The sequence below is a fragment of the Cygnus atratus genome, chromosome 2 (genome assembly GCF_013377495.2).
Source record: "Cygnus atratus isolate AKBS03 ecotype Queensland, Australia chromosome 2, CAtr_DNAZoo_HiC_assembly, whole genome shotgun sequence".
NCBI lineage: Eukaryota > Metazoa > Chordata > Aves > Anseriformes > Anatidae > Cygnus > Cygnus atratus.
This window is the reverse complement of record NC_066363.1, coordinates 42,267,065-42,293,639: the sequence shown is the minus strand read 5'-3', so window position 1 is coordinate 42,293,639 and position 26,575 is coordinate 42,267,065. Positions and strand designations below refer to the sequence as shown.

Here is a 26,575-nt window from a genome sequence, read left to right as displayed (position 1 = left end):
TGAAAACAATTGTGCTAGTGTGCTGAAGACTTCAGCTGTTTTGAGGCCTATGAACACGACTAATGGAGATCTTATGTTTGTTTTCCTGTCAGGAGGAACCTCGTGGCAGCTCTGCGTTCGCCCTCAACACCGTGGATCCAGGCTGGTTGAATCGGCTCGTCAGGATCCCTACAACAGAGCTCCCGGGGCGTGCTTCAGGCTTATTGTTGCATCGCTTTGAACTTGACCGAGGGAAAAAAAAAATAAAAAGTGGTTTTGTAAGAGGGTGGGGTGACAGCTGGCCTTCCCGGCGTGCTCCGCGTGGGGCCGCCCCGCTTCGCATGCCGGGACTTGTAGTCCCTGCCGGCCGCCTCTCCCCTTCCGGGGGCGGCCGTTCGGTGCCCTGCCGGCGGGGCGGGGCCGGGACTTCCCGGCGCGGCGGAGGCTGCCGGGGCCGGGATCACGGCCGGGCCGGGGCCGGGCCGAGCCGGGCGGGGCGATGGGAGCCCAAGGGAGCCCGAGCGGGGACCGCGACGGCCGGCACCGCTCCGCCGCCGAGGCCACCGCCCGTTAGCGAGGCGCCAGGCCCGAGCCGGGCCCGCAGAGGTCGGTGCAGCGGAGCGGCCGCTCGATGGGGGCTCTGCGGGTACAGGGGTGGGGGGCACGGGCTTGGGGCAGGGCCCGGCCGGCTTCTGCTGTGCAGGGTGTGACCGGGGGAGGGGTCAGCCCCCAGGGGCAGCACGGGTTGAAGTGCTGCTGAGGAGCAGGGCTCAGGCAATAAAGGGAGCCAAACAGCGGCCAGCAGCCTGGGTGAGATCTTACAGCCGCAATTTGTGCGTTGGTGGAGGGCAATCTGGCAAAGGAAATGAACAAACTGAGAGCTTTGGTGTGAGATTGGGAACGGAAGCGGGATGAAACGCGAGAGCCGGCTGGAATACAGGTGTTGCAGGCCGTGTTGCACGGGAAGAAGGAAGTGGGGATGAGTGTTGCGGTACTGTCATGCTGCTGATACCGAAAACTGCGCAGAAATTACGTTTTTAAAGCCCTGTGTTTCACCTGGCAGGGAATTTAATGTCCTTAAATAAATCAGTCATCCAGTAGCTTACAAGTGTGAGCAGCTTGGGCTGTGAACTGTGCCACTGAGTGGTCTTGGGAGCTTTGCGTTTCTCGGAGAATCCCCTAATTTCCTTTCTGCCTTACACTGTGCATGCAGTAAAATCAGCATACTGGAAGCCAGCGCTTGAAAAAGCAGAGTGAGGGAAGAATTACTGTCGTAACAGGCGAGTCTGCCATGGGCTCCAAAGGTCAGATGCTCTTCCGAGATACAGTTGACTGTTGACTGTGGGAAACATTTAATTTCCTGGATGTCAGTGTCAAATGAAATGCTGCTACAGTTCTAATTACCGGTTATCTGTCAGCATGTGTATCCTGGAATTTTTAGCTTAGAAACCAAAACAAATCTAAATTACTACTACGTTTAGTTCCTCAAATAACGGTTAGTAATAAAAGAACTCATGATAGAAATAAATGTTAATCATATGATCCTGCTGTAATTTGGGTAGGAAGCTATTAGCCCATTTTTGGGTAATCTGAGCACAATTTTTGATGTACTAATATGCGAGTGAAGTCAGTTATTTTTTTTGGAAAGCTTGAGTCTGATACATGTAGAAAACTTTTGATTGTTTTGGTCAGGAGACACACAACACACTTACAGTGAACAATCTAGAACAGATTCTATGAGGGTTTTAGGCACACCCTGTCCTCCCCCCCCCCCCCCCCCAAAAAAAAGGATTAACACATTTTTCCTAAAACTGCTTTTTTTTCAGTCCTTGTATGCTGTAGTGTGGAGTTGGGAAAAGTATAAAGTGATGATTGACAAGGATTCAAGCTAGGTAACGTTTTAGAGAGTTCTTAAGAAAAGGGGATAAAGTGACACCTTTGTGCAGCAAAAATGGATAATAAATCAGATAAGATTTTAGGGTGGCCAGATTTTCAGCAAATATTCTTATTTGTTTTTCAGCATGTCTCTATTTTCCATATGATTATTAAAGGGTAGGGAAAGTGTGAGAATGATCAGGTCAAATGCATTAGTATACTAAGAGTGGAAGAATAGAATAAATTCATCTCACAGTGTTAGAAAAACTGTTATATGAAGTTGCAAATCCAGTAGTATTTGTTCTTATGGTATTAGTAGAAGCATTATGACTGGAAAGCATTAAATGATGAATGGGTGTTTAGGAAAGTGAAAACTAACCTCTCCTATGAAGACAGGCTGAGGGAGTTGGGGTTGTTCAGCCTGGAGAAGAGAAGGCTGCGGAGAGACCTTGTAGGGGCTTTCCAGTGCCTATAGGGGGCCTGCAGGAAAGCTGGGGAGGGACTCTTTGTCAGGGGGTGTAGGGATAGGACAAATGGTAATGGCTTTAAGTTAAAAGGGGGCTGGTTTAGGTCTGATATGAGGAAGAAATTCTTTACTATGAGGGTGATGAGGCATTGGCACAGGTTGCCCAGAGAAGCTGTGGGTGCCCCATCCCTGGAGGCATTCAGGGCCAGGCTGGATGCGGCTTTGGGCAGCCTGGTCTGGTGGGAGGTGTCCCTGCCCATGGCAGGGGGTTGGAACGAGGTCATCTTTAAGGTCCCTTCCAACCCAAACTATTCTGTGATTCCATGATAACTTGAAAAAGTGCAGACCTATTGCTGTACATGCTATTGGTATCTGATTTCTTTAGGCTGAAAATGCATGAAAAGGTTGAGGGAAATGGGATAAAACACAGTGGGGGTTTGCCTTTTGTTATGTGTTCTTTAAACAGAGGAAGCCCAGATAAAGGGGTCCATATTCAATAAAACAGAGTGGCAGCGAGATTGCATTTCTTAAAATGGCAAAGTTGGAAGTAGAGTCAGGCTAGTAACTAGCATGCTGAAAGTCGCTGGTGGGTTTAGAGACCCTATCCAAAGGTGATTTATTCAGAATCAACCCATCTTATGTTTTTGTTAGGTGCTGTACTGTAATAAGATTCGTTAAAAACACCGTGTGTCATAGAAAATTTGGAGTTGCGACCCACAAGCATCATGGAGTCCAACCCCTGGCTCCACACGAGACCAGCCAAGAATCAGACCATGTGTCTGAGAGCATTGTCCAAATGCTCCTTGAACTCCAGCAGGCTCAGTGCCGTGACCACTGTCCTGAGGAGCCTGTTGCAGTGCCCGACCACCCTCTGGGTGCAGAACCTTTCCCTAACCCCCAGCCTGACCCTCCCCTGTCCCAGCTCCATGCCGTTCCCTCGGGTCCTGTCGCTGTCCCCAGAGAGCAGAGCTCAGCGCCTGCCCCTCCGCTCCCCTCGTGAGGGAGCTGCAGGCCGCCATGAGGCCTCCCCTCAGCCTGCTCTGCTCTGGGCTGAGCAAACCAAGGGACCTCAGCTGCCCCTCATACGTCTTCCCCTCTAGACCCTTCACCACCTTTGTTGCCCTCCTTTGGAGGCTCTCTAACAGTTTTATGTCCTTCTTATCCTGTGGTGCTCAAAACCACACACGGTGCTCGAGCCGAGGCCGCAGCAGAGCAGAGTGGGACGATCCCTTCCCTCGCCCAGCTGGCAGTGCCGTGCCTGACGCACCCAGGGTACAGTTGGCCCTTTTGGCTGCCAGGGCACGCTGCTGACTCACGTTCAACTTGCTGTCAGCTAATTGTGCAGTCGTGTGTAATCATGTAATTAATAGGTATGTGGTGTTCTTAGTATACAAAATGGGAGATGCTCCTAAATTTTGACAACACATTTGGGGAGAAGAAATGACGTTTGTGAAGGGGAGTGAAACATGAATAACTTGAATGTTGAAAGTTGAATCCACTTACAAATTGCTTACAGAAACTTGTGTTCAAATGATTGGGTTTGTTTGAAATGATGAGATGTAAACCTGAATGTTAGTGAGTTACAGGATGACCACGGGCTATCAGTGCAAATCAGTTTAACTTGTCTTTTAATAGCTGCAACAGGTGAGGTGTTTCTAGTTGAATTAACAGTTAATGCAGTTACACAAGGCTTTTACAATACCTTGTCGCTAAACCTGTGAACTTACTGAACATGATTTAATATGGCAGTTGAATTAAGTGGGAGGAAACTTAGAACTAGGAGGTAGGACCTATTGTATATTTTACAAAAGATGTTGGTTTCAGAAAGAAAAAGAAATAAACCAAACAACAAGAAGAAGGCAACCCTCTTAGTTTTCCTAAATGTTGTTGTTGTTGTTCTTTATAAACACTTCGAAATGGGAAGCGTCTATTAAAATAACGGATAATGTTGGCACAAGAGCATATGATTCTCTCAGGAACCTTTGAATAAACTTGTTTGATATTAGAAAGGTCTAACAGCCAGAACACACATTGCTCCTTCCTGTGTTTTTTTTTTGGCATTATTGCTTCTAATGAGTTTCAGGATTAAATCCGATAGTTTAATAAACAGGATTACATGACACAGTGGCTTCAAATATTGGAGAACAATATTTGATTGGTTACAACGCCTCTTTCTTCTCCTTTTCTTACGGATGTCAGGGAAAGTGATTAGGGACAAAGTGATCAGCAGCGCTGGAGGCAGCAAAACAAAGTAATTGGAAGTTCTGATTTAGCTGATGTTGTTTTGAAGATCAGTGAGTATATTAAAACTGCAGGGCTGTGTCCTTGTAAGCAGCGATTCCTAGGAAGGGTTGTGGACATTGCTGAAGGACAAGCAGTAGCCAAAGCTAACAGTGACTGGGATGTGTGTAGGCGGAGTTTTTGTTCTAAAAAGGAAGCCACTATCTGTTTTTAAAAAGGAAAGTTTCTGTAGAACAGACCATTGAGGGCTGGAATCACAAAAAATTTGAGATCTGAGAGATGCAAAATGACAAATGCTTTGGACAGTGAATGTCTCGCTTAAGTAGCGTGTGTCATGCGCTGTGTGGGGTTTTTGATGTTAGCTGCAGGAATTCTGTATTTTATTTATTTTTATTATTTTTTGCTGCTGTGCTGGAGTATCTTTCTAACCTCTGAACTATCCTGAAATTAAAGTGGGGGCGACAACATACTTGTTTCTGTGGGTCAAATATATTTGTTGAATTTAACGTTTTATTTAATGCCGACATGCATGTACATGCCCTTCTACATAAGGCAAGGTAAACCAGTACAGAAATCGTACTTTGTACTAACACCGGGAGCCTGTTCATACTATCACTGTGAAGTCAAACCCCTCGAGTCTGAGAGGTAAACAAAGTAAAATGGTTCAGACTCTCAGTAGCCTAGGGAAAAAAAAATCAGGAAAACACCATCTTGAAGTGATTTGCATTTGACATTTGGAAATATTTCAAAAACTGTTCTGTTCTCTCTAAGAGCACAAGAAGGGTCAAAATGGGAATCTGCTTTATACTGTGAAGAATTTCTTGTAATCCTGCTTTTACCGTCTTTCCTGCTGATCCAAGTGAAAGATTAGGGTTTCAAACTACAGAAATCTGTTTGTGCAGGAGTCTGTTTGCTATTAGAGCCTTTGCATCCTGGAATTCATTTAAACTGTGTTCCTCATATGTAAAATGTGTTTTATATTTAACCACCTCCCATGGTGTTAATGACTAATATTTGTAAAGCTCTCTGAAGAGAAAAGCTATGGTTCTGCCAAGCATTGTATTTAATATATTAAATCCTAAAGCTGTTCTATAACTTGCATTAGGCATCAATGAACAACAGAAGTGATTTCTGGAAACCATTCTTTTCTACAGTACGTGAAAGAAAGCTTGTGCGCCATCTATTCGAATTCATATGCTTGTAAGCAGAGGACATAATTACTTCTGCTAGAACTTACTGCTACATCCTATCCTATGTTTCCTTTTGGAGAACATGACTTTTTTCATACAAGTGCTGATACTGGTATTCATTTAATGTTTTTATTTGGGGAAATAAAGATTAGAGCCCTTTTTAATAGGCCGTTTAATGTGCAGTTCATTCTAAAAATATTATAAATGTAACGTGCCTCTTTGTCACAGACCTTCCTTATGATGGGATGTGCGGCAACTGGGATTGTAAACTTGCTTTAGGTAGGCTGAGATGGACACTAATTCTATTTTGAAACATTAATAACTTGTCTGTATATTAGTTTAAATGTTTTAGTGGGAAATCTTTCGTGTTAACTGGTTATCAGAGATCCATGTTCACCCCGGTGCTTTTAGAGTGACGGCTGTGTGGCATTTGCAGCCGAGCACATGTGCAGCTCCCAGCTGGGGAGGCGAACTGGAGTAAAAGACAGGCAGGTCTGTGGCTGGACTCGGCAAGCCCTTGTGCTGGATTTGAAGAGTCCTGACTTGTGGAATAACCTAATACACGTATTGTCTCAGAGGGCACTTTGATTGCCCTTTGCGGTTCTGATTTTTTTAAATGGCGTAATATAATGGTGGAGAAACTAAATTGTGATTCCTATCCTTAAACAGTAGAATTGAAAGCTGCAGCTGTTGTCAGGGATTTCTTAGAGAGACAATCCCATTTTTTTGAAGTCTTGTCTTTTAAGGGTTTCTCTCCATTGTTTAAATATCTTAACAAAGCTTCCTGTGAAGAAAAGTATTTGTGAGCGTGCTATCTCTTTTTTTTATATTTTTTCCTGACAACACAGCAAAGATCTGGGTAAACTATGTTTCACAGTAACCTTTATAGAACTGCTGATCTTACTGTTTAACAGCTAGGTTTTATTCTTGTATGAGCTTACATCTCCTATTGGCCTTTTAATACCAGCTTAGCAGGTGCAGGAGAAATTACTTTGGGTTTGGTGGTGGTTTTGTTTTGTTTTGTGGTTGTTTTTTTTTTTTTTTTACTAATTCAGAAAGGTTTTTGCAGCATAAAGATGCACTTTTCTGACTTTTTCCTTTTTTTTAGGTTGTGTTCTTTTATTTAAATAAATTCAGCAATGCCTCTCTAATTTTCTGTTGCAAGTTCTTCCCTGTGCCGGTATAAAGTATCCTGCAGTTGGTGATGTGTGTATTGTAACTTACCTTTGGGTCGTCGTTGAGTCATCCAGCAGAGAAGTCATAGCACCTTTTTTCCTTAGACATTTGTGTTATATAGTTGCATGGGTTATGAGATTTGAAACCTTTTGAAACGTGTAATAAGGAATATTTAGTAAGCACAGACAACAGTGATCTTTACTTATAAAGTTAATTATTAAAATTATGTTGTATCAATTCATACCTTAGATTTGATAAATACATTTTTCTTTATTTCTCGCTTCTATAAATTTGGTGCAATTTTTGCAGTTTTATAAAACTAGACGGTAGAGAGCATTATTATGAGAAAAATGGGGAGCTGTTTAGAGTGAAATAGGTGAAGACTTCCTTTCAGATTATGACTGGCGATAGCATGATGAAATCTCTTAGCAGTCCGAATGGTTTGTTTATTCTATGAGGAATAGATGCTTTCAGTTTTGAGAGCAGTGCTCTTTCCAAAACCAGAAATCTCCTTTTAGAGGCAGGGGGAAAATCTCCAAATATCAGAAGCCTATTGTTTTTATGAAATGTCTGTGCTGTAGCTTTCTTTAAGTGATGTTATGCCGAATTTGCAGTAATGTAAAAATTTTATTATTTTTTTTCCTCCATGTGATGCTCTGAAATTCTGAGTAAATTGGTGTTCGGAGGCATTTATGTAACCATCTATTTCCTTGCAAGCGACATCAGTCCAAAGTCTCAGTTTTGTTTTCATGTTGGGCCTGGCTGCAGTGGTGGCTTGAACTGTGTTTCTTGTAAAGCTGGAACGACTGCACTTCTGTGTGGCTGTAGCAGTAAAATACAGCACGTGGATGTTATTGGTATTTCACTTTTATTTTTCACTATCTCTATTGAAGTACATACAATGTGAATATCCTGGTGAGTTTTCATTCTTGGCTGAAGCTGTTGAGATTCCAGTCGAGAGAAGCATGTTTCATGATAAGAATTTCCTTTTATTGATTGAAGCCAGCAATTAAAAAATCTGACCGGTCTTTCTGAATATCCCCCTTTCTGCATTTAAGCATGCACACTCTCTGTTGCCACTGTCCCCTCCAAAATGTGTCGTCATCAGATCTATTCTTTCAGGGGATGTGCAGAGAACTGTCTGAGGTGGGGCACCTGTCTCTCAGGAGAAGCAGGCTCTTGTTTGGTAGGCTATTTGCCTTCTCTTGGTGTGCAGTAAGATTACTCAAAAAGCATGTACCAGAGCTGCCTGAAGTGTTAAACTTGTGCATTGAAATGTAGAAAAACATATATTAAAAGCCCTTCTGAATTACGTGGAGGCTGATTGTTTGCGTTGTAAATAGCATCCTTATGTGCTGCTTTAGAGAACAGTATCAGAAGTCCAGAGTTCAGTAACACTGTAGGCTAGCTGACAGCTGTTATGTAAAATCCAGGAAGTGTAACTAGCCCTCTTAGTGGGTGCAGTTTAAGGGTGTAGTCAAATTTATAAAAAATATTTGTGCATATGGAGTCCCTATTTGGAAGGCCTTCCTCTTCTGGGAGGTCATAAAGGCAGTAAGCGATTCCTTCGATCAGGTAATGCTGTTTGAATGACAGTGCTTTTGGTCAATGTCACCTTGTACGTGGAGCTTTAAAATTCTTACCAGGAGAAGGAAGCAAACGTTCTTTGCAAGGGTCTTTCTATGTAAGCATGAGGTGGAATGACAGGCAAGGGAAGCTTTTTTTTAATCTAGAATACGTAATACAGTGTACAGTGCATCTGTTTACTTCCTGAAGGATAACCATTGCAGGAATTTCAGCCTTGATTTGTGCATAGTTTTCTTACTGCTGCGACTCCATCGCTGCCTATTTAGTATAAACAAGCTGTCACAGCTTTTATCATGTTGTCTGTCTGGCTTGGAGCAACTTGAGACAAATGTGATAACAGCACCGTTGTTCAGCTGTGTCTGGGCTATAGAGCTCTTCATAAAGCTGCAGTCCACGCAGCTTTTCCATCGCTAGAAACAGCAGAGTGAATTTGACCACATAGATGAAAGGTCGAAGGCAGTTGATCCCTTTACCTCTTAGTATTGCTGAACAAATATCCTAGTCTAAGAAGGAAGTCTAGTAACTGAAGTAGCAAATATACAGCGGAGGCAGCAGTTGTGGGTGTGGGTTTTTCCCTGCCCAGTGGTCCACGTCTGTCCTGCAGAGTTCTGCTGATCAGGTCAGTTCTCCATCAAAAAAACTTTTTCGTTCAATACAAGCTGTCTTCATTACATTCATTTCTTTCACTCTAGTGTTTCTGTTGGTTTGCTATCTAATCATCAGGAACAGGAGGATTGGAGGGAGTGGGGGGGAGGAAGATTATTTTTGTTACTAGTAACATCAGTAGTTTGAGGGTGGGGGAAATGTTTTCGAATACTGTATGTTAGTATTGCACATAAAGACGAGGAATCTTGATCTTCATAACTAAATCCATGTGGGTGACCCAGAACTTGTGATAACTAGTCATGTGAAGGAAAATGCTGTTGGGGCTCCTTGTTTAAGGCCTGGAGTTACAGAAAAGATAATGGAGAGCACGATAAGAAAATGCACTAGCTTCTTGTTGCTCAACCTAAACAATGTGTTGCAATGAAAGCTGAATGCAATCGTTACTTTGCATTTGTCATGCAGGTGGATTTGCCTAGTGATGGTGATACTCTTCTTACGGTCAGATTATTGTCAGTTTTCTACATGCATGTTGAGACAGATCATGTTGTGAAGTATGTTTTCGTTTGCATCTTATCTGCAGTTAAGAGTGACTAGTTGTTTGGCAGGATGTTTTCTACTGTGACTAGAGAGTAGCTAACAGTGTAGGCTTTTTAAGGATTAAACCTAGTGTTAAGGTTCCATTTAAAAGTTTGGGAGATGTAGAAATATTTGCATTCAAGAATTAATCAAATTAAATGCCTTTCTTTTGGTGTGCTTGTGCTCAGGAAACGTTGTAGTTAGTCACTTTCTCACAACTGTAATCTCTCTTATTATAGTTCAGTGCAGAATTGAAAAAACCCTAGTGAGATGTGTCTGTCAAGTTTAAATATTTCATACCAGCCAAAGGTTATAGGATGGTGTTAAACCTGAATAAAAAAGAATTTGGGGGCTCAGAAATCTGATGCATACTCAAAATAATAATATTAAGTAACATCTTTTTTTTTCCTAACACGCATATCTTAAATGTAAGATGGGTTTCAAGGTTTTCTGCAAGATAAAGATATTTCCCAGATATTCAGTCTTGCTGTCATACTTAAGCAGAAACATCCTCCAGTGTTACTTTGGAAGGTTTTCAGACTTGAGACTCTTGATGAACTTGTCTTTGCAAAAATTTGACTCGCATCTATCTTTTTGAACAGCTGACATGGAGGAGCTGATAGAGGATGACATCTGCATTTTGAACCATGAGAAAGCAGACAACAGTCATAAGAGAGATGGGGAGATTCCTGTTTCAGCTTACAGTGGAGATGAGTCTGTTGCCTCCCACTTTGCCCTTGTCACCGCATATGAAGACATCAAGAAGCGGCTAAAGGAGACAGAGAAGGAGAACTCCGTTTTAAAGAAAAGAGTGAGAATTTTAGAGGAGAAGGTAAGAAAGAAGTTAACTTACCGACTTCACCCAGAAACGCATGGGTTGTTACCTTTTCGAAGTTGTAAATTTCAAAGTGCATGGAAAGTCAGGAAGTTTGGTAAGGCTTATGTTCTATCTGAATGCCTCTATTTGGAAGTAAAAACTTTTTTGGGGGGTGGGGGAGAAATGTAAAGGACAAAACTTTTAATAAGTAATACACATACTTTGAAGATCAATACAAAAGCAAAGGGCAGAGATAGCAAGCCATAAAAATAAGATTTCTCATACTTTCTTTCAAATTAATACCTAGAATAGGAGATATTCGTAGTAGCTATATTCAGTCAGTGCTTTGATTTTTGTATTCTTTTTGTACAGGTCTTAATTTTTAAGAAAATACTTACAAATCTGTCACGAATCTGCATTACGTACACTGAATGCTTTCAAATGTCTCAATTCTTTTATAGCAAGTGTGAAGAATAAAAAGAACGAAAAGCATAGTGTGGTACTTAGTCAAAACAAGAACTTTCTATGTGAACAGTTGTAATTTGAGGTCTGTAAGGCTTCTTGCTGTCTTACCAAATATGCTTTTACTCTGTAAGAAAGAAGGGAGCAATCTCATTGGTAGTGCTTATTCCCCCCTGCTTGTTTTTTGCCTTAGCAGGCAATGAGACAGTGGTGACCTGGAAGTTAATAGAGGTATTTTTAAAATAATTCTGCTTTGGCTTTTCTCGTAGGAATACACCAGGGGAAAAAATACGGTATTCATGTTATGAGTCACTATAAATGTTTAGTTTGCTCAAAATTTTCTGTATGTTATGTCTTCGTATGCTTAAACCTCTTTTTCCAGAAAGTAGAACTTGGAGTTTTTCCATCTCTAGAACTTGGAAAAAATTAAAAAATTTGTTTAAGGAGTTGTTAGTGTAAGTAATCATGACTCGTGGATGTGTTGTTTTTTTTAAATACTCATAGCCGAAGGCTAGCAAGGACTAAGTACGGTTAGAGATTCCAGAATTCATAGATGGCCTTTGTCGTACTTCTGTAAAATTTTGGTCCATATCAATGTATTTCATTAACTTTTTTCAAAACTTAAAAGAAAAAAAGAAAAGTTCTCACTATAAGATACAGAACGTATTTCTCATGTCTTTTCTTGTCTCTAACTTGCAGCTGCTTGGCTCCCGACTGGAGGAAGAACGCAGTTCAGTTGGCCGTGAACAAGTAAATAAGGCATACCAAGCCTATCGGGAGGCCTGCATCGACCGAGATAATCTGAAAAGCAAACTGGATAAAATAGTAGGTCTTTTAAAGCAATGACTTTAACACTTTTTGTAAGTACACTATAGTTAGTTTATTGTAGAATGAATTTTTACTTGCTGAGGATCTGAGGTATTTGTTTTATCACTCCTTTAGGTTTTCTAAGTACATGGGGATACTTTATGTAGGAATGACAATAGTTTTAAGTATCTTAATTTTCTTATAGGGGTAGGCTAATGGTTTAAAAAAAAAATCAAAGCAGTATTTTCCTAGTATTTAGAAAAAAAATGAATTGTATTTAGAAAAAAAATGACTAGTAAGATGTGATAGAAGAAAATTTTCACAAGGTTTTTATTTTTTCTTCTCTCTTGGAAAATAGACAAAAGAAACTGCAGAATCCTTGAAAGCTTTGAATGAACAGCTGCAGTCTAAAGAAGTAGAGCTTTTGCAACTAAAAACTGAAGTGGAAACTCAACAAGGTATGCATTTGGTTACATCTTAATATGTGCTGACTACTTTTAGTGGTTATATGATGAACTCAGGGCATTAAGAGTTTTAATTGTATATAGCGGCTAGGTAAGAGAGGTGAGTACTGTAGTGAGGTACTTTGAGTTTGTGTTGTCTATGATGATAGGCATGTTATATTATCAGAGGCAAGGAGCTCCATGGTAAAGATCTGAGGCAGTTGTGTTCTTCCATTGCAGTTTATTTTAATCACTTGAGAAATGTGCACAACTTCACAGTTTTAATAGGCAAGCAATATACATCTCTAGACCTCACCAGCTTTTCATCAGAGTAGGGCAGGGACCTACTAGTTCAAGTATCAAATACCACACAGTCGATACGACTTCTTCTGACACCTGTAGATTATCTGGTATAGTGCTTTGTCTTGCTGTTGGGATGTGACAGGAAAAAAAATACGGGTATGTAAAATAAAACATGGGGAAATAAGATCTTTATTTTTGTACTTTTACAAGAAAATGCTGTCTGTATGTTTAAATCTGTGGACTGGACTTCAGATTCTGTACAAACGCAGTCATTTGAAAGGTTCGTATAAGCAATGCTATGCTTGAATTGCATTACTTTCCAAGACAGCCTGAAGCATGTGATGTGGTATTTCCATCACACAATGTTTTTAAACCTAGAGGAGCAAACTACGTGTTATAATAGCAATTGTTGAGGACGTAATGGTGTAAGGAGATACGGAGTGCAGAGTTTATAAAGAGAGCTTTGAAAATGTGATGATTTGAAGCCGTGTTGGGTAATCAATTTTATTCCTAAGTGGGCTCTGAGTGCCTTGTTTAAGAAACATGAGTGTAGCTTAAGCTTGTATAAATCATTAAATCTGGAAGTGAGTGCACCAGTCGTTGAAGACTGGGGAGTTTTTTCCTGTCTCATTCTTCTTCTTGTCCTCTAACTAGCCTCCTACAACTGATGAGATTAGGTTGCTTCTTAATAGTGATCACATGATATATTTTTTCTTTTTTCTGTCTAATGAAAAAGTCTAGAAGTTACCGAAGTCTTTTTCTTTTGTTTTTCTGCTTGGAACTTCTTGATGTACAAACTTGGGGGAAAAAAAAAAGTTCAACTGTGCAATGATACAAACCTGAGGGGAAATGGCTCATGTTTTCAAAGTGTGTATGAAGTGTGCAAGTCAGTAATATGCTATGGGTTTTTGCTATTAACTGATTTTTGTATTTCCAGTGGTTTTTTATGTTATTTCCTCTTTTTGTTACTTAAAATATCCAGTGCGGTTCTGGAAAGGAGGACTCTACTTTAAACTCAAAAAAATGGATTATTCCTCTGCCTACAACTTGACCATTGTTACTGTTTCTGTCACCATGGGCTGCAGTTTATTCAGAAAGTACAGAATAAAGTTTCTGTAGAGCGGAGACTGCTTGAGGTGAAACTGTATGTATAATAGGAGTTATATTTCTTGAACGGGGACTGAAATCTGATTGTCTTGTCTTTTTTACAGTTATGAGAAATCTGAATTGTAATCAGTCCAGCTGGGAAATAGAGAAGCTGAACAGTGACCTGAAAGTGCATAGTCTGGAACAGGATCTAGAAAACCTCAAGCAAGAGTGCAGTAGTCTCAGAAAGGAATTGCAAAAATCTAAGCAGAAGGTACCTTCATTTTTAAGGATTTTTTTGTATTAATAGATTTGACTTTGTTAGAACATTATTTTAAATCCCTTGTCCAAGCAAAATAAAGGGTGAAGAAACGGATACAAAAAGTAATTGGTTGCAAGATGAACATCTTAGTAAAATTAACCTTAAATATTGCCATAGGCTGGCTTACTTCTGGAAATAGTGCACGTACATAGGTGAGATTACCCAGATGTTACCAACAGAGCAACAGAAAATAAAGCTTTACTGTTTCTTTACAGTCACCATTCCGATCAAAGTGGCTTATGTGGGTATTTGTATCAGGCTGAACTTTTTTGAAAGTTTGAGCCAAACATGGTCTTTTTTTTTTTTTAAGCAACAATGGAATGCTTGTGTTAAAAGATTATGAACTTTGTTTAAGGAGTTCTAACGCTTTAGCATAGTGGCATGAAGCCTGTCAGAAAAGCAGTTTGTTTTGTTTTGTGTTTTGTGTGTTGTTTTTTTTTTTTGTAACAAGACGCATCCTGGGCTGAGCTAGGATACTGGTGAGAACTGGAACCAGTATTTGGGACCTTACCTTGAGGTATCCACAGGAAACAGCTGAAATAACAAGAGGAGAAGACAGTAGGATTTGAATGGCCGAGGCTAGAAGAGACTATCATAGTGGGAGAAGAAGAATGTTGGGAATAGAACATGAAAATGTAAGGTAGTAAAAGAGAATGGAACTAGTTGTGCAAGTAGATAAAGAGGGTGTTGAGGGAACCAGTACAACTGTTCAGTCAGTCTCAGTCTTATCCCTAACTCAGAGATTGAGCAGAGATCTGTGAAGCCTGAAATTGGATGATGAATTTAGGATGAGAAAGCAGGAATTAGTAGGGTGGAATTGGTAGTTTGGTTAAGAAAATGAAAGGGAGATCTGAGACAGAACAGGCAAATACAGTTCAAAGTAAGTATCAGTATCTGCTTTCTCTCCCCTTGTTTACTCCTGTAGATCTTGGGGACAGTGAAAAGGAGCTACAGAGGGAGAGGAGGGAATGGCTGTGGAAGAAGGATTGTTTGGAGAAAATGCAGCAGAAAGAATATGGCCACTTCAGTACATTTCTCATTAGGACTTAGGAAGAAATACAGGTTTACAGAGTCTTGCCATGCCTCTTTTGATGCCCTTACCTGCTGTTTCTAAATCAGGTGTCTGTTTTGAGGAACTCATGGTATAACAGAGATATGGTTAGGACCTCAAAAAGGAATATTGAGCTATCTTAACAGTAATAAAATACATTAAAGTAGGTTATTAAAAAAAAAAAAAAAGTGAATGTTTACCACTTTACATCTTACCTTAGATAGAAGGGTACAGTGGCAATCTCTAGGACTCTACAGTCATATTGAAGTTACACAAAACATTGAAAACATTTAAATGTGATAGTTTCAAGAGGTAGACTATGTTAGGTTCTCCGGTCATTAATAATTTTGGTTATGAAAGTTTGATTCATGTAGTATTTAAGTCAATATTCAGGGTACATAAAACTCTGAAATATAATTCTTACATGGCCATCATCCTGCCTACGGACAGGATTTGTTTTAATTTGGGAATGTTTCTTTGGCTCTTTTTGTTATGAGCACATTTACGTTGCTACAGAAATGTACTTTTGCAGCAAATCTAATCATCACTGCCTACTGTGCCTTGTATTACGGAGCAGTCTGAAGTATGGGAATTGGGTTCCTTTTGGGTGAAACTAAGATGCACCCCAACCTCTTCTGGGCATTCAGAGACCAGACTAGAGCTAGCCTCAAGTAATGTCCTTCTCTCCTGCCTCCCTCAAAGCACACATAGTTGGAGCATTCGGTTCTTAGCCCTGAATGGGTCCCTACAGGGTTGCTGCAGCCACTCTCCTAGCTTATGTGGATGTGCTTACACGTCAACCGTCTTGTGTCAGGTTTATTCTGCGTTTGTTCCACTAGGTGGGGATAAAGCACATTACCTGGAAGGCAGGCAAGGTGCTTTGTTAACTTCCATTACTGTTGGTTGTTGTTTTCTCTTAAATCTAGAATTATTGTAGATATTTTCAATAGCTTGTAAATTCTGAAGGCATACTTAAACTTCTATGCAGTTTTGATGTCTTTAGGTGGTTTTATAGAAATAATTGAAGATTGCAGACTTCAGTGTGAGAATGAATGTTGCTAGAAAAAAAGACTAAAATAGTTTTTCTAAGAGATACCAAACATGACACTATTTAATGCTTATGCCAGCAGCTTTTGTTGTAAAGAACAAATAGAAGGAACGATTGACCTTTTTTTTTAATGTAATTTCTCCTTGATTCTGGTAACTGCTTAACACAGGAAGTAAAAAAGTAGAAGTTTTCAAATGTAGAGTAATATACTGCAACTGAGTTTTTTAAACAGTGAAATTGAATCTCTGGGTGGTGGTAAGAAAGTCTTAGGGGAGGAAATTCTCAGGTGAAATACAGAGAAATATGATTAATGGGTAATTAATCTAACAGGTCAATATTGTTTCAAAACCAGATGCTGCTTCCCTGTTTATTTTCTAAATTCATAAACATTTGCAGATGTTTTATATCTTAGGCAGGTATGTATATATTTTTTCCTATATGGGTAATCTTACTCAGGTTTTGCATTGTAGTTGATGCCATACGTACATTATACTGACAAGTTGCTTGACATTTCAGTAGGCCTTCATGAAGCCACAGTAACTGGTATCAAATTCATTATAACTTTGTCTAGAGGAAGGTAGTAGGAAGGGAACGTGAAGAGAAGGAATATGAATGAGAACTCATTGCAGTATTTTCAGATCGGTTTGGACTCACCTCTTCATTTTCTTTCTTCCCCTCACTCTGTTATGCAGGACCAGGCTCAAGATAAAAACCCATTAAATGGAGACCACCTCCAAAGGCAAGACATTCAGAGGTATGAAAATCAAGTGGCTTTCATGTTTTATACTTACTTTACTGAGGGACAGTTATTTGAGGGTGTAGATATTCTTGCAGCCTGCTCAAATGTGTTATTTCAAGCTACATAATCTACTTTTAAATCCGGGCACTCATTTAGCAAAGTCATCGTCTCTTTCCCTTTGTCTATGAAGACAGAATGATGTCTGAAGCCCAGAATGATAAGAAAGTATTTACATTTTAAGATTGTAAAGAAAATGAAATTATCTTGGACCTAAAAATCAACTATTTAATAATATGTTGACTTGAGGAGGTGGTAGATGAACTTCCAAGTCTCATCTCAGCTATAGGAATTTCTTTGTTTTGCATACGAGGAGGTTTCTGTGTTTGGCTGGTGGCTTCTAATCTCTTGCTTAGTGTTGGAATATACATTTACTTAGTGCAGTATAATAATATTTCTATTAGAAGACATTAAAGGATTTTTTTTAAATATCGAGGCACGGACATGTGACCTATGCAAAAAGAAATTATTTTCTTTAAAAGTTTTAGTGGAGCAGAAGGCATTGTTCATTATTTTACAGCCATTCAAATAATGAATAATTGTGCTTTTGGTAGTGTCCTATATTATCCCGTGTTCAGTATGTGTACCATATTAGATAGCAGATATATCCCTTAAGTCTTTCATGCATTCATGAATTGTTCTTTTGCATAAAGTTCCCAAATGTTTTGTCTTGCAGAAATGAAATACCTGCATCTCTTATGCATGGTTATGCCAATTCATGCACTTCCACAATTTTCCACAAGAGGGTAGAGTGCTCCTTCATAATGACAGGTTGTTGAGAGCAGTATCTTTTTGCTTACTTGGCTGTTGAAGAGATGGGAAAGGAAATCAGTCACTGAAAGAACCCTACAGACATTTCTTTCGTATGTTCTCTGATATAATGATGATAACATTGTAGACGCTATAAACAAATTATACTTTCACCTTTCATCTTGACTGGATAGCTAGCTCACACTTTTCTTGTGGTTTCTGCTGGAGCTTCGTAGTCGGTCTTACACGCCTGAAAAAAGGTGTTATCTCAAGGTAAAACAGCTCTGTTTGATCTTCCAGAGCAAATTTATTTCAAGAAGTCGTGTTCAGGCAGCAGCCATCAGAATTAACATATGTACAGTGTAGTGTTTAGTGTAACATGATACACATAATGAGCGTGTGATGCATTTGGAATACGTCAGTCCATCCAAAAATCTGTGTGTGGGGATGAGGGGAACGCTTGAAAACTGCTATGTGAAACATTCATTGTAGCAAGCAATCCTGCTATTTATGAAAGCCAAGGGCATTTGCAATTAGTTAAGTTTTTGGAAAGGAATTATTTAACATTTGTCAGCAGCCTGCAAATCTGACTTTAAATTTTTTTGTTTTGCAAATCTACTTTGCTGCAGATTAAGCTGTAGTGATTCTAAAATCTTCTCACGTAATGTTTTTTTTTTTTGTAAGGTGATTATATTCTGATTGTGCTTTTCAGGATGGGGACAGATGGCAAAATAAAATATTGTAAATGTTTCAGACAGATGTACAGATCATATGTTCTGCTTGTGTTCTTACTGTAGTAATTAGAATAGTAAAAAAAAACCTGATCAATTAATTAAATATAGTTCTGTATTAGAAGAAAAATATGAGGTGTATTTGTGGCTAAAAATGCTTCGTTTTTCCATACAGAATATAAACTGTGCAGAACACAGAAATATAAGGGGAAAAATAAGTTCTTATATTCAAGGTTTATGTTACAAGTTAGAAGGCAATATAGGGTAAACATCCAAGTACATGAAATCCTTGGTTTTTCGTTGAAACTTCCTTGAAAATTGGGCTTTGCAGTGGGATTCTAGACTAGTATCCACAAAAACAATTAAAATATGTTGTGTGATTTAAGGGGAATTTTGGTACCTGCATCCCTTTGCAAGATCCTTTTAATGGAGCTAAACTTATGTTACAAAATTCTTTCTGAATCACAGAATTGTGGAATGGTTTGGGTTGGAAGGGACCTTAAAGATGACCTCGTTCCAACCCCCTGCCATGGGCAGGGACACCTCCCACCAGACCAGGTTGCCGAAAGCCCCATCCAGCCTGGCCTTGAGCACCTTCAGGGATGGGGCCTCCACAGCTTCTCTGGGCAGCCTGTGACAGTGCCTCACCACCCTCAGAGTAAAGAATTTATTCCAAATATCTAACCTAAATCTACCCTCTTGCCAATATACCCTCTTGTCCAATCGCTATGCTCCCTGATAAAGAGTCTCTCTCTACCTTTCTTAAAAGCCCCCTTTAGGTACTGGAAGGCTGCTATAAGGTCTCCATGGAGCCTTCTTTTCTCCAGGCTGAACAATTCCAGCTCTCTCGGCCTTTGTAGGAGATCAGTGGTGGATAGATGGGGACAGACACTGAGCTGTTCCTGTATTCACGACTTCTGTGTGTAAATATTGGACTGTTCTGTTTTAATGTAACCAAAGTTTGTTTAATCTTATTTTTGAGACTTTTTAAAAAATAAATAAAGGATGGTTGCAACATCAACTTAAGTAGATGAAAATTTTACAATTAAAAGTTCAGAGTCAAGTGAATTTTACAGGTAAAGATGACAAAAGCAGAACTTCTTCAAATACAAAGCTGCTAACTTTTCTGATTTTTGTTCTTCGTTTTCTCACTAGCTAATTATCTGAAACTTCAGCATTGGCACAGTGCTGTTGTTGCTAAATACGTTTCTCAAATTATGCTGTCTTATCAGAGAATGAATTGGGTCTTCTTATTTTAACCCTTTCTGATAAGGCAGTATATTAATTTAAATTAGATGACTCGAATATGAAACACTGTGCTGAATTATTTTGCCCTGTGTGCGTATGTGTGCTCTGGACTTCTAGAATCTAGTCTGAATTCACTGTAGCAGAATGAATGGTGTAAAGACCCAAATATCGATTTGTATTTAAGTACAGTATTTAAGATCGTGATCAATTAATGTGACTAGGATCATAACATATGATGGTGTGTGGGGTCGTTTATCAAAAGCCATTCAATGATAATAGTCTACCTTGCTTGCAATTTAGTGTTCATTTAATGTCTTTTAAGAAAATACTCCCTTGAGACTACTAATTTTATGGGAAGATAAATAATGATATTGCAGAGTAAGCTTCATATTTCTTTCCATTTGGGCAACTTGAAATTATTAGTATTATCTAGTATGTTAATATAAGACTTTCATATTTTAATGTATAATATATATATGTATGTAACTTACAAAGATTGTAATATAGAAAAGCTGTTCAGTTTAAGGTAGTTATTAGTACTGCTCAGTTCATTTTGAATTATGGTACTCTAGTAAAATTGTCAGCGTATGTCAGGTAAAAACAATTTATTAACAGTTAATGCTTATTAAGCCTTGGAAATGTTAGTAGGCATGGGAGTGCTTTAGAGGTGGCAAGTATTTAACTTGGATTTTTTTAATTTTTATTTTGAAAGTGTGCAACAAGCATATTGGGATCTGAAGAGAGAAATGTCTAATTTGCAGCTAGTGACTGAAGTGCAAGCTGAGGTTCTACGAAAACTGAAAACGAACTCAACACAGACCAAGAAAGGCAAGTCAGTGTTTGCAGTAACAGACCTTACAAACACAAATTGTAGATCCAAGCTGCACCATTTTAAAAAGAAACTAGCTATCATATCTTATCAGAATCTCATCAATTGAAGTTGATAAGCTAGGTTATATTATGGTTCCAGCCTACCCATTTTCTGCTTCTGTCTTATACTGGTCAACTTCACACATAAAGGTGTTGCTGATGTGTTTTTTCTTCAGTACTGTATTCTGTTCCCCTTGTGGCTTTTTTCTCAGTCAAGTGTTGCTTATGTGCACAAGGCTGAGGTGTTAAGTTTACTCGCATTTGACCTTTTACCACAACTACTTCATATTAAAAAAAAAATCTTTTCAAATGCAAGTCCTATTTTCCCTGTATAGAATATATAAAGTATTAATTTTTCAGCATTTTAGAATTAACTTTAATTCCTTTATGGCTGTATATTTTACATCAGCGTTCAGAAAAATTGCATTTTCTAGCATAGTGCTATGCAAGATGACATTTGCTGACTGATGTTGCAAAGCTGCTTTATTTCTGCTGCTACCTTGCAAGCAATTTAGGGGAGAATATTTTCTGTTAGCAGTTCATCAGATGTTTTTCTATATTTTGTATGTATGCTTCTCTTGATCCAACTGCTTTACAAGAAGGTTCTTATTATGGTGGGACCAGACCTAATCAGTCTGTTTATCTTGGTGTTTATTTCCTTTGTTTTCTGCTCACTTGAGCTGTGGTATTTACTGTGTTCAGAATACAGGAGGTGGTGGTCAAAGAAACTGAATTTGGTGTAGGAGTGACAGTCTTGGATGTCCCTATCTACTACAAGATCAAGATATTTTGTTTCTAAACAGCTTTGATGGGCTCAGTGGCCTAACGATAGGATTTACCTCCAGGTCAATGACTGGCTTTGTCTGTGGCCGGCAGTGATTAATGATCATTCTCTGGTACTTGGCTGATAGATTATTAACATTCATTCTAGACTTGATCGTATTGTTACCAGGTAAGCTTGTGTTCCTTCAGTTCTAAGACACATTTGTCAAATAACTTCAGTGGAGAAACGAAGAACTGAATGAGTTTTTAACCCTCAAGTCTGCCAGGGTTTGATGTAATTGTGTAGTATCTTTCTGGTTTTATTTTTAACCCGGAGTTACCTGTCTTGCCACTACACAAATACTGATCTTTCTCTTCTACCTGGTGAACAAACGGAATTTCTGCAGTTGCTAATGCATGTGTACATCCACAACAATAAAAGGCAATCTCGATTGATTGGAAAAACAAGGTATTTTGCATCTTGCTCTGTAGGTTCCTCTCAGTAAATTTTCAGAAGTATGTGAGTGGACAGCTTCAGTAGAAATTAGAATTTTTTATTTCCTTGTTTACCTTGCTTGTTAGCCACATTGAATGCAATGCAGACACATCTGTGTTAGTATTGGTAGAAAAATACTGGCTTATATAAAATGGGAGTAGAATTGACTTAAAACTTCCTCTTCCTGTTGTTTTAGTACTAGCTGTTTTCCTTCACTCTTTATAGCAGCAACTAGTTTGTATATGGTATCAGGGATGGAGGAGGCTTTTCTTTAATTACTATTCATCATCTTTCAAGGCGTGCGAAGTCTGTGGAACATGGTATTTCTTGCTGAGTGTTTGATGTTAACAGTATCAGTTAACACACAGATTCTGCTTAGCTGTCACTTATGTAAGGAGGCAACTAACTTCTACATGTTTCCGCTCATGAGTTTTCGTTATATTTTCAAAGGCCTGTTCAATAGATCACGTGAAGCCCAGCCTTCTCTTTTTGCCCAATGTCTCGGAGAGTACCTTTTAGCAGGTAGAACATGAACGGATTTAAGATTGAAAACCAAATTTCTGCTTTGCTTACTAGTATTAGTTGTCTTATAATAAATATGTTAAATAAACTACTTCAGGTATCTCAACAATTGACACTGTAGAGAGATCTTCTTACCTGAAGTTACTTCAAGATAGCCAGCAAAACAGGTCAAGGATTGCTCTCGTACTCTTTGCATAGCTGCTATAGTTGAACAAGCCTTGACCATGGCAAACTTACCTGGCTTTTTCTGTTTAGCTCTGGACGAACTGTTTTGCCACTGGAAAAAAAAAAAAAGCCTTATTTCTTGAAGAGTAGCTGAGGCTACTCTTCAATATGAATCCTGCAGACATTGGAGTTTGACTAGTTCTAACCTAAGGGATCATTGAAAGTAAATTATAGCACCTGTTCACTTGTGGGGCTGTAATGCCACACAATTCTGAATATAGGTGTGCTGCTTCAAACTGCCAAGGTGTTAGATAACTCAGTGTAAACGTTCCAGAGAGTAAAACCTGTTTATTTGTGTACAGATTATTAATAATTACTACAGTTCTCCTAACTCTGATGCTAAGGTAGTAGTATTTCAAGTATGTTACAGTATGTTACATTTTCTTTCAACTTCTAAGGGTCTGTAGACCTTGAATGGCTTTTTATGCTTGTCAGGATGAGGAGGCCAAATCCAATTTTGGATCTTTCAGACATGGTATCTCTGCTGCTGGAAGGTGCTTTTGGCTGACATTTGCAAATTGGATAGCATTCTTTTAGTGACAAATTGCAGTTGCAGTCTTTGTCTGAGATACTGACTCTTCTTTTTGTCCCTAGAACCGAAGTTACAAATTACGCTTCCTACGTGAGCTTCACAGCTATTCTAGAAAACTACTTATGAGTTTATTTAACTATAGGAATCACTTATCTACTCCATTAAAGTAACACTACAAAAACATTACCTGAATATATTTGTCTGTCTCTTCAGGTGTCTATTGAAGTTGCAGCTCTTTCATGTCAGGTAGATGCCATCCTGTTTCAAAATCCTTCCCTTCCTAATATGGTTTAAAACTCACCTGGAATTTCAGATGGCTGAACAGTGCGATCTGTGGCTTTACTTTCAGAAGTCAGACAATACAGGAGCACAGGGACCCTGTAATATGCATTTCCTCCTGCTTCATGGACTGTAAGAGTTTTCAGGTTCTTGGCAGCCTGAGAGCACACCTTGTTAAAAGAATCAGTAAAGTAGGAAGAAGTGTGTTCTTACTTAGGCAATATTCTGAATCTGGTCGATTTTTCCAAGCATATGGAAATCCTTTGTTTCAGTATTCATTCCAGTCTTGTCAAAAAAAAAAAAAAAATTCAGATTATTCAAATTATTTTACCTGTGTTGAAGTGGGGACTGGGAGGTTTCCTTGGAGTTGGGTATATTTCAGACATGATGATTTGAGGATCTCTGGTTCATCTTGCAAAATCTGAGGAAGTTAGTATGTTCAGTTTGCAGCGTTAAGCAGTTACTAAGTAAAAGACTGTTTGCAAACCTGTAGCTTGAAAACATTGGATTTAACATACCTGCCATACCATGGTACATTTAGGAGTATATGGAAGGTGCACCAAATAACCTATTGTTATTTAAAAATCTTTTTATTGTCTTTTTCCAGCTGCCTCTTCTGCACCAGTACAATGTGTTGACTTGAAGAATGTTTCGAAGTTGAACTTGACGTCTGGGGTAGTCTATAAAAAACTCTCACAAAATGATCAAGTACTGTGCAATGCTGTACCTCCCCCTCTGCTGAGAGATGGGAAAATCCCATCTGAAAGAGTGACTCTGCAAGCATGGACAGATGAGAGACCCATTCCAGTTGATGGTAAAACGTTCCAGGAACACCATTCTTATGGAAAGAGTTCTCTGGAAGATAATTCCTGGGTATTCCCAAGTCCTCCAAAACCTAACGAGAATGTGTTTTGGGAAATGAAAAATAAAACAACTTTGTTAAACTGTCCAGCAGATTACCTGGATCAGTGTAATCAGAACTGTCTGCACAAGAACTAAGCAATTTTCAGAATGAACTGAGGCGTTTTAGAATAATTCTGAATAGGCACCTTACTGCTTGAACTCTTAAAGAGGTAAACAAATGGGTTGAAATGTGTTTGGTTTTGGTTTTGTTTTTAATTCTATTTCCAAAACAGAAAGCCTAGTCTTCCTCTGCTGTACATCAGGAGAAGTTAAAGCTGCGATGGCGTACTGTGAATGAATCTAGCACGGGGCCTAGATAATCTTGTCTTGCAAATGGCATACATTTCCAAAAGATTACAGTGAGAAGTTAGTTCTTGGAATAAAACAAAATAATCCAGTTCTGTATTTGTTTGCTATTTGTATGTTATCAAGCACTTGGTGTCACGTTAAAACTTGTTACAGCTCTGAGCTAATTTTTGACAGCGTTTTTTCTCAGATTAAGGCATAAAATGAAGATTGGATTCTCTCTTCCTTTCTCCTTACAATTAACTTTGATTCCTCTGGTTTAGAAATGCATTTTTATATGATTTTTTATAAGAAAGGTGAGGTTTTTGTCAAAATTTTGATTTATATTAGGTAATGGCAAGGGAGAAATCACTCCTATGCTATCCTGTTTAGATTGCACCATTTTGGGCCTTACTGTGGATTTAAAAGGATCATAAGTAATGCTGCTGAACACAGTGAATCGTAGATGTTCAGCCTGTTTCCCTCAGTTTATGCTGTAGGAAACGGACTTCATTCTACGCACAGCAGTGTCTGCCGCAGAATCGTCCTTTTCACAGTGCAGTTATCCTTATTGTGCCTCCTTTGCACATCACCAGAACCTTGACTTTTTATTTGTGTGGTTGTTCAGGCTACTAACTTCTTTTATCAAAGAAACAAAGCCTTAATTTAATTGGACTGGGTGTTGATACACAGAAGAATTTTTGTGGTATCTTTAGTGCTGCATTGAGAGCTGAAGTTACTCAAATTGTGACTGCCTGCTTTGTAGATTATGGGTGTCCGAGTACTACTTTACCTTTTTTTCCTCCTCTTAAGGTCAAGAACTGTTTTTAGACAAATACAATTATGCCTAGTTTTTTTTTAAAAACTGCTCTGCTTCTTATCTGGCTTAATACAACAGGGTTAAGTGAAATGCCTTGACTGCTCAATACTTGGAAGGAAAATGCTTTGTATTTTAGATCCATGATACTTGTAACGGGTGGGAAGATATTTAATACTATAAATGTTATGTACAGATGTGTGGGGGGGTAAAGTATTCAACTTCGCAGGTCCTGCTTGAGATCAGTGTAATAAAAAATTAATTTCACAGCTGTTTAGTAGCAAATTATCTTAAAATTGCTCGCAAATAACGTGGGGAGGCTATGACTGTAGGATAACCCTTCTAATGATGGGTGTTACTTAGCCAAGGCACTACATGATCTGTGTGGTTCCAGGCACTTTTTTCCCCGTGGAATAAGTGCTTCATGTGATGCCCATCTTCTCCTGTTTCAGTTTGTCTAGCAAAGTTGAAAGAATGCCTCTCGGATACCTTCTATTGTATTAGTGAACAGCATACATAAATAATGTTTCCCATTCACCAGATAGTGATTTTTATCTTTCTATTATCTTGCTCACGTATAGTGGCTTGTCTGTGATTAATGGAAATGGTGTCAGATGCTGGAATTTATTCTGACCAATGAACACAGCTGACTCAGGGGAGTACAATCTCTTGGAAAGTAATAGAACAAAACCCAATATGCATAAAACAAATCCAAGTCACTAGGCTTTAGCTGATAGAACCAACTACCTGTGTAATAACAAAGCAGCAGGAAGCATTTCTCATGTGGCTGCATAAACTACATGGTATCTAGTTCTAAAGTAGCTTACTTCTTGGGGCTCCCCACCCCATCCTTACAGAGATATTTTTTTAAGTATACTATTCAGCAGCCATCCGCATGATTAATACTTTGATTTGTGCAATGAAGGAATTCCACTGTGTAAGATTTTAAATAAATTATTTTTTGTTTGAAATTGGTTTAACTTATAGATCTCCTTTTAGTATTAGGCACAGAAACTTTTACTTGGATTTAATTTCTTGATTATGTATAAAGGTCACTCCAAATACAAAGGGTTTAGTCTGAGGTTCATTCTTCTCCGTTCAGGATGAAAATAAACGACTGCTTCAGTGTATTCTGGGAGAAGCGTTCTCTTGGATGTTGGAACTGAAGGACCTGGTTACCTTAAGTTCCTGTGTGTTACTGGGGTTTCACTGCTGAGTCAAAAGCCACCATGGCAGCCTGTCCTGTGTGATGGGGAAGCTTCGTTTTTAAGCTTTTCTGGTCAGGGACTAAGAATTTCCAGGCTTTGCTTCCAGCCCTTGATTT

General features: G+C 39.0%; 1 protein-coding gene across 1 annotated transcript; it reads left to right on the top strand.

Moving 5' to 3' along the window:
• Positions 1-385: 385 nt before the first annotated feature.
• AZI2 (5-azacytidine induced 2) lies at positions 386-24,678 on the top strand. Its single transcript, XM_035549843.2, has 8 exons — positions 386-585; positions 10,299-10,528; positions 11,675-11,800; positions 12,141-12,240; positions 13,740-13,888; positions 16,728-16,789; positions 20,273-20,388; positions 23,854-24,678. Exons 2-8 carry the CDS (start codon positions 10,304-10,306, stop codon positions 24,243-24,245), a joined length of 1,170 nt encoding a protein of 389 aa, XP_035405736.1. The 5' UTR covers positions 386-585; positions 10,299-10,303; the 3' UTR covers positions 24,246-24,678.
• The last annotated feature ends 1,897 nt before the right edge of the window (positions 24,679-26,575 follow it).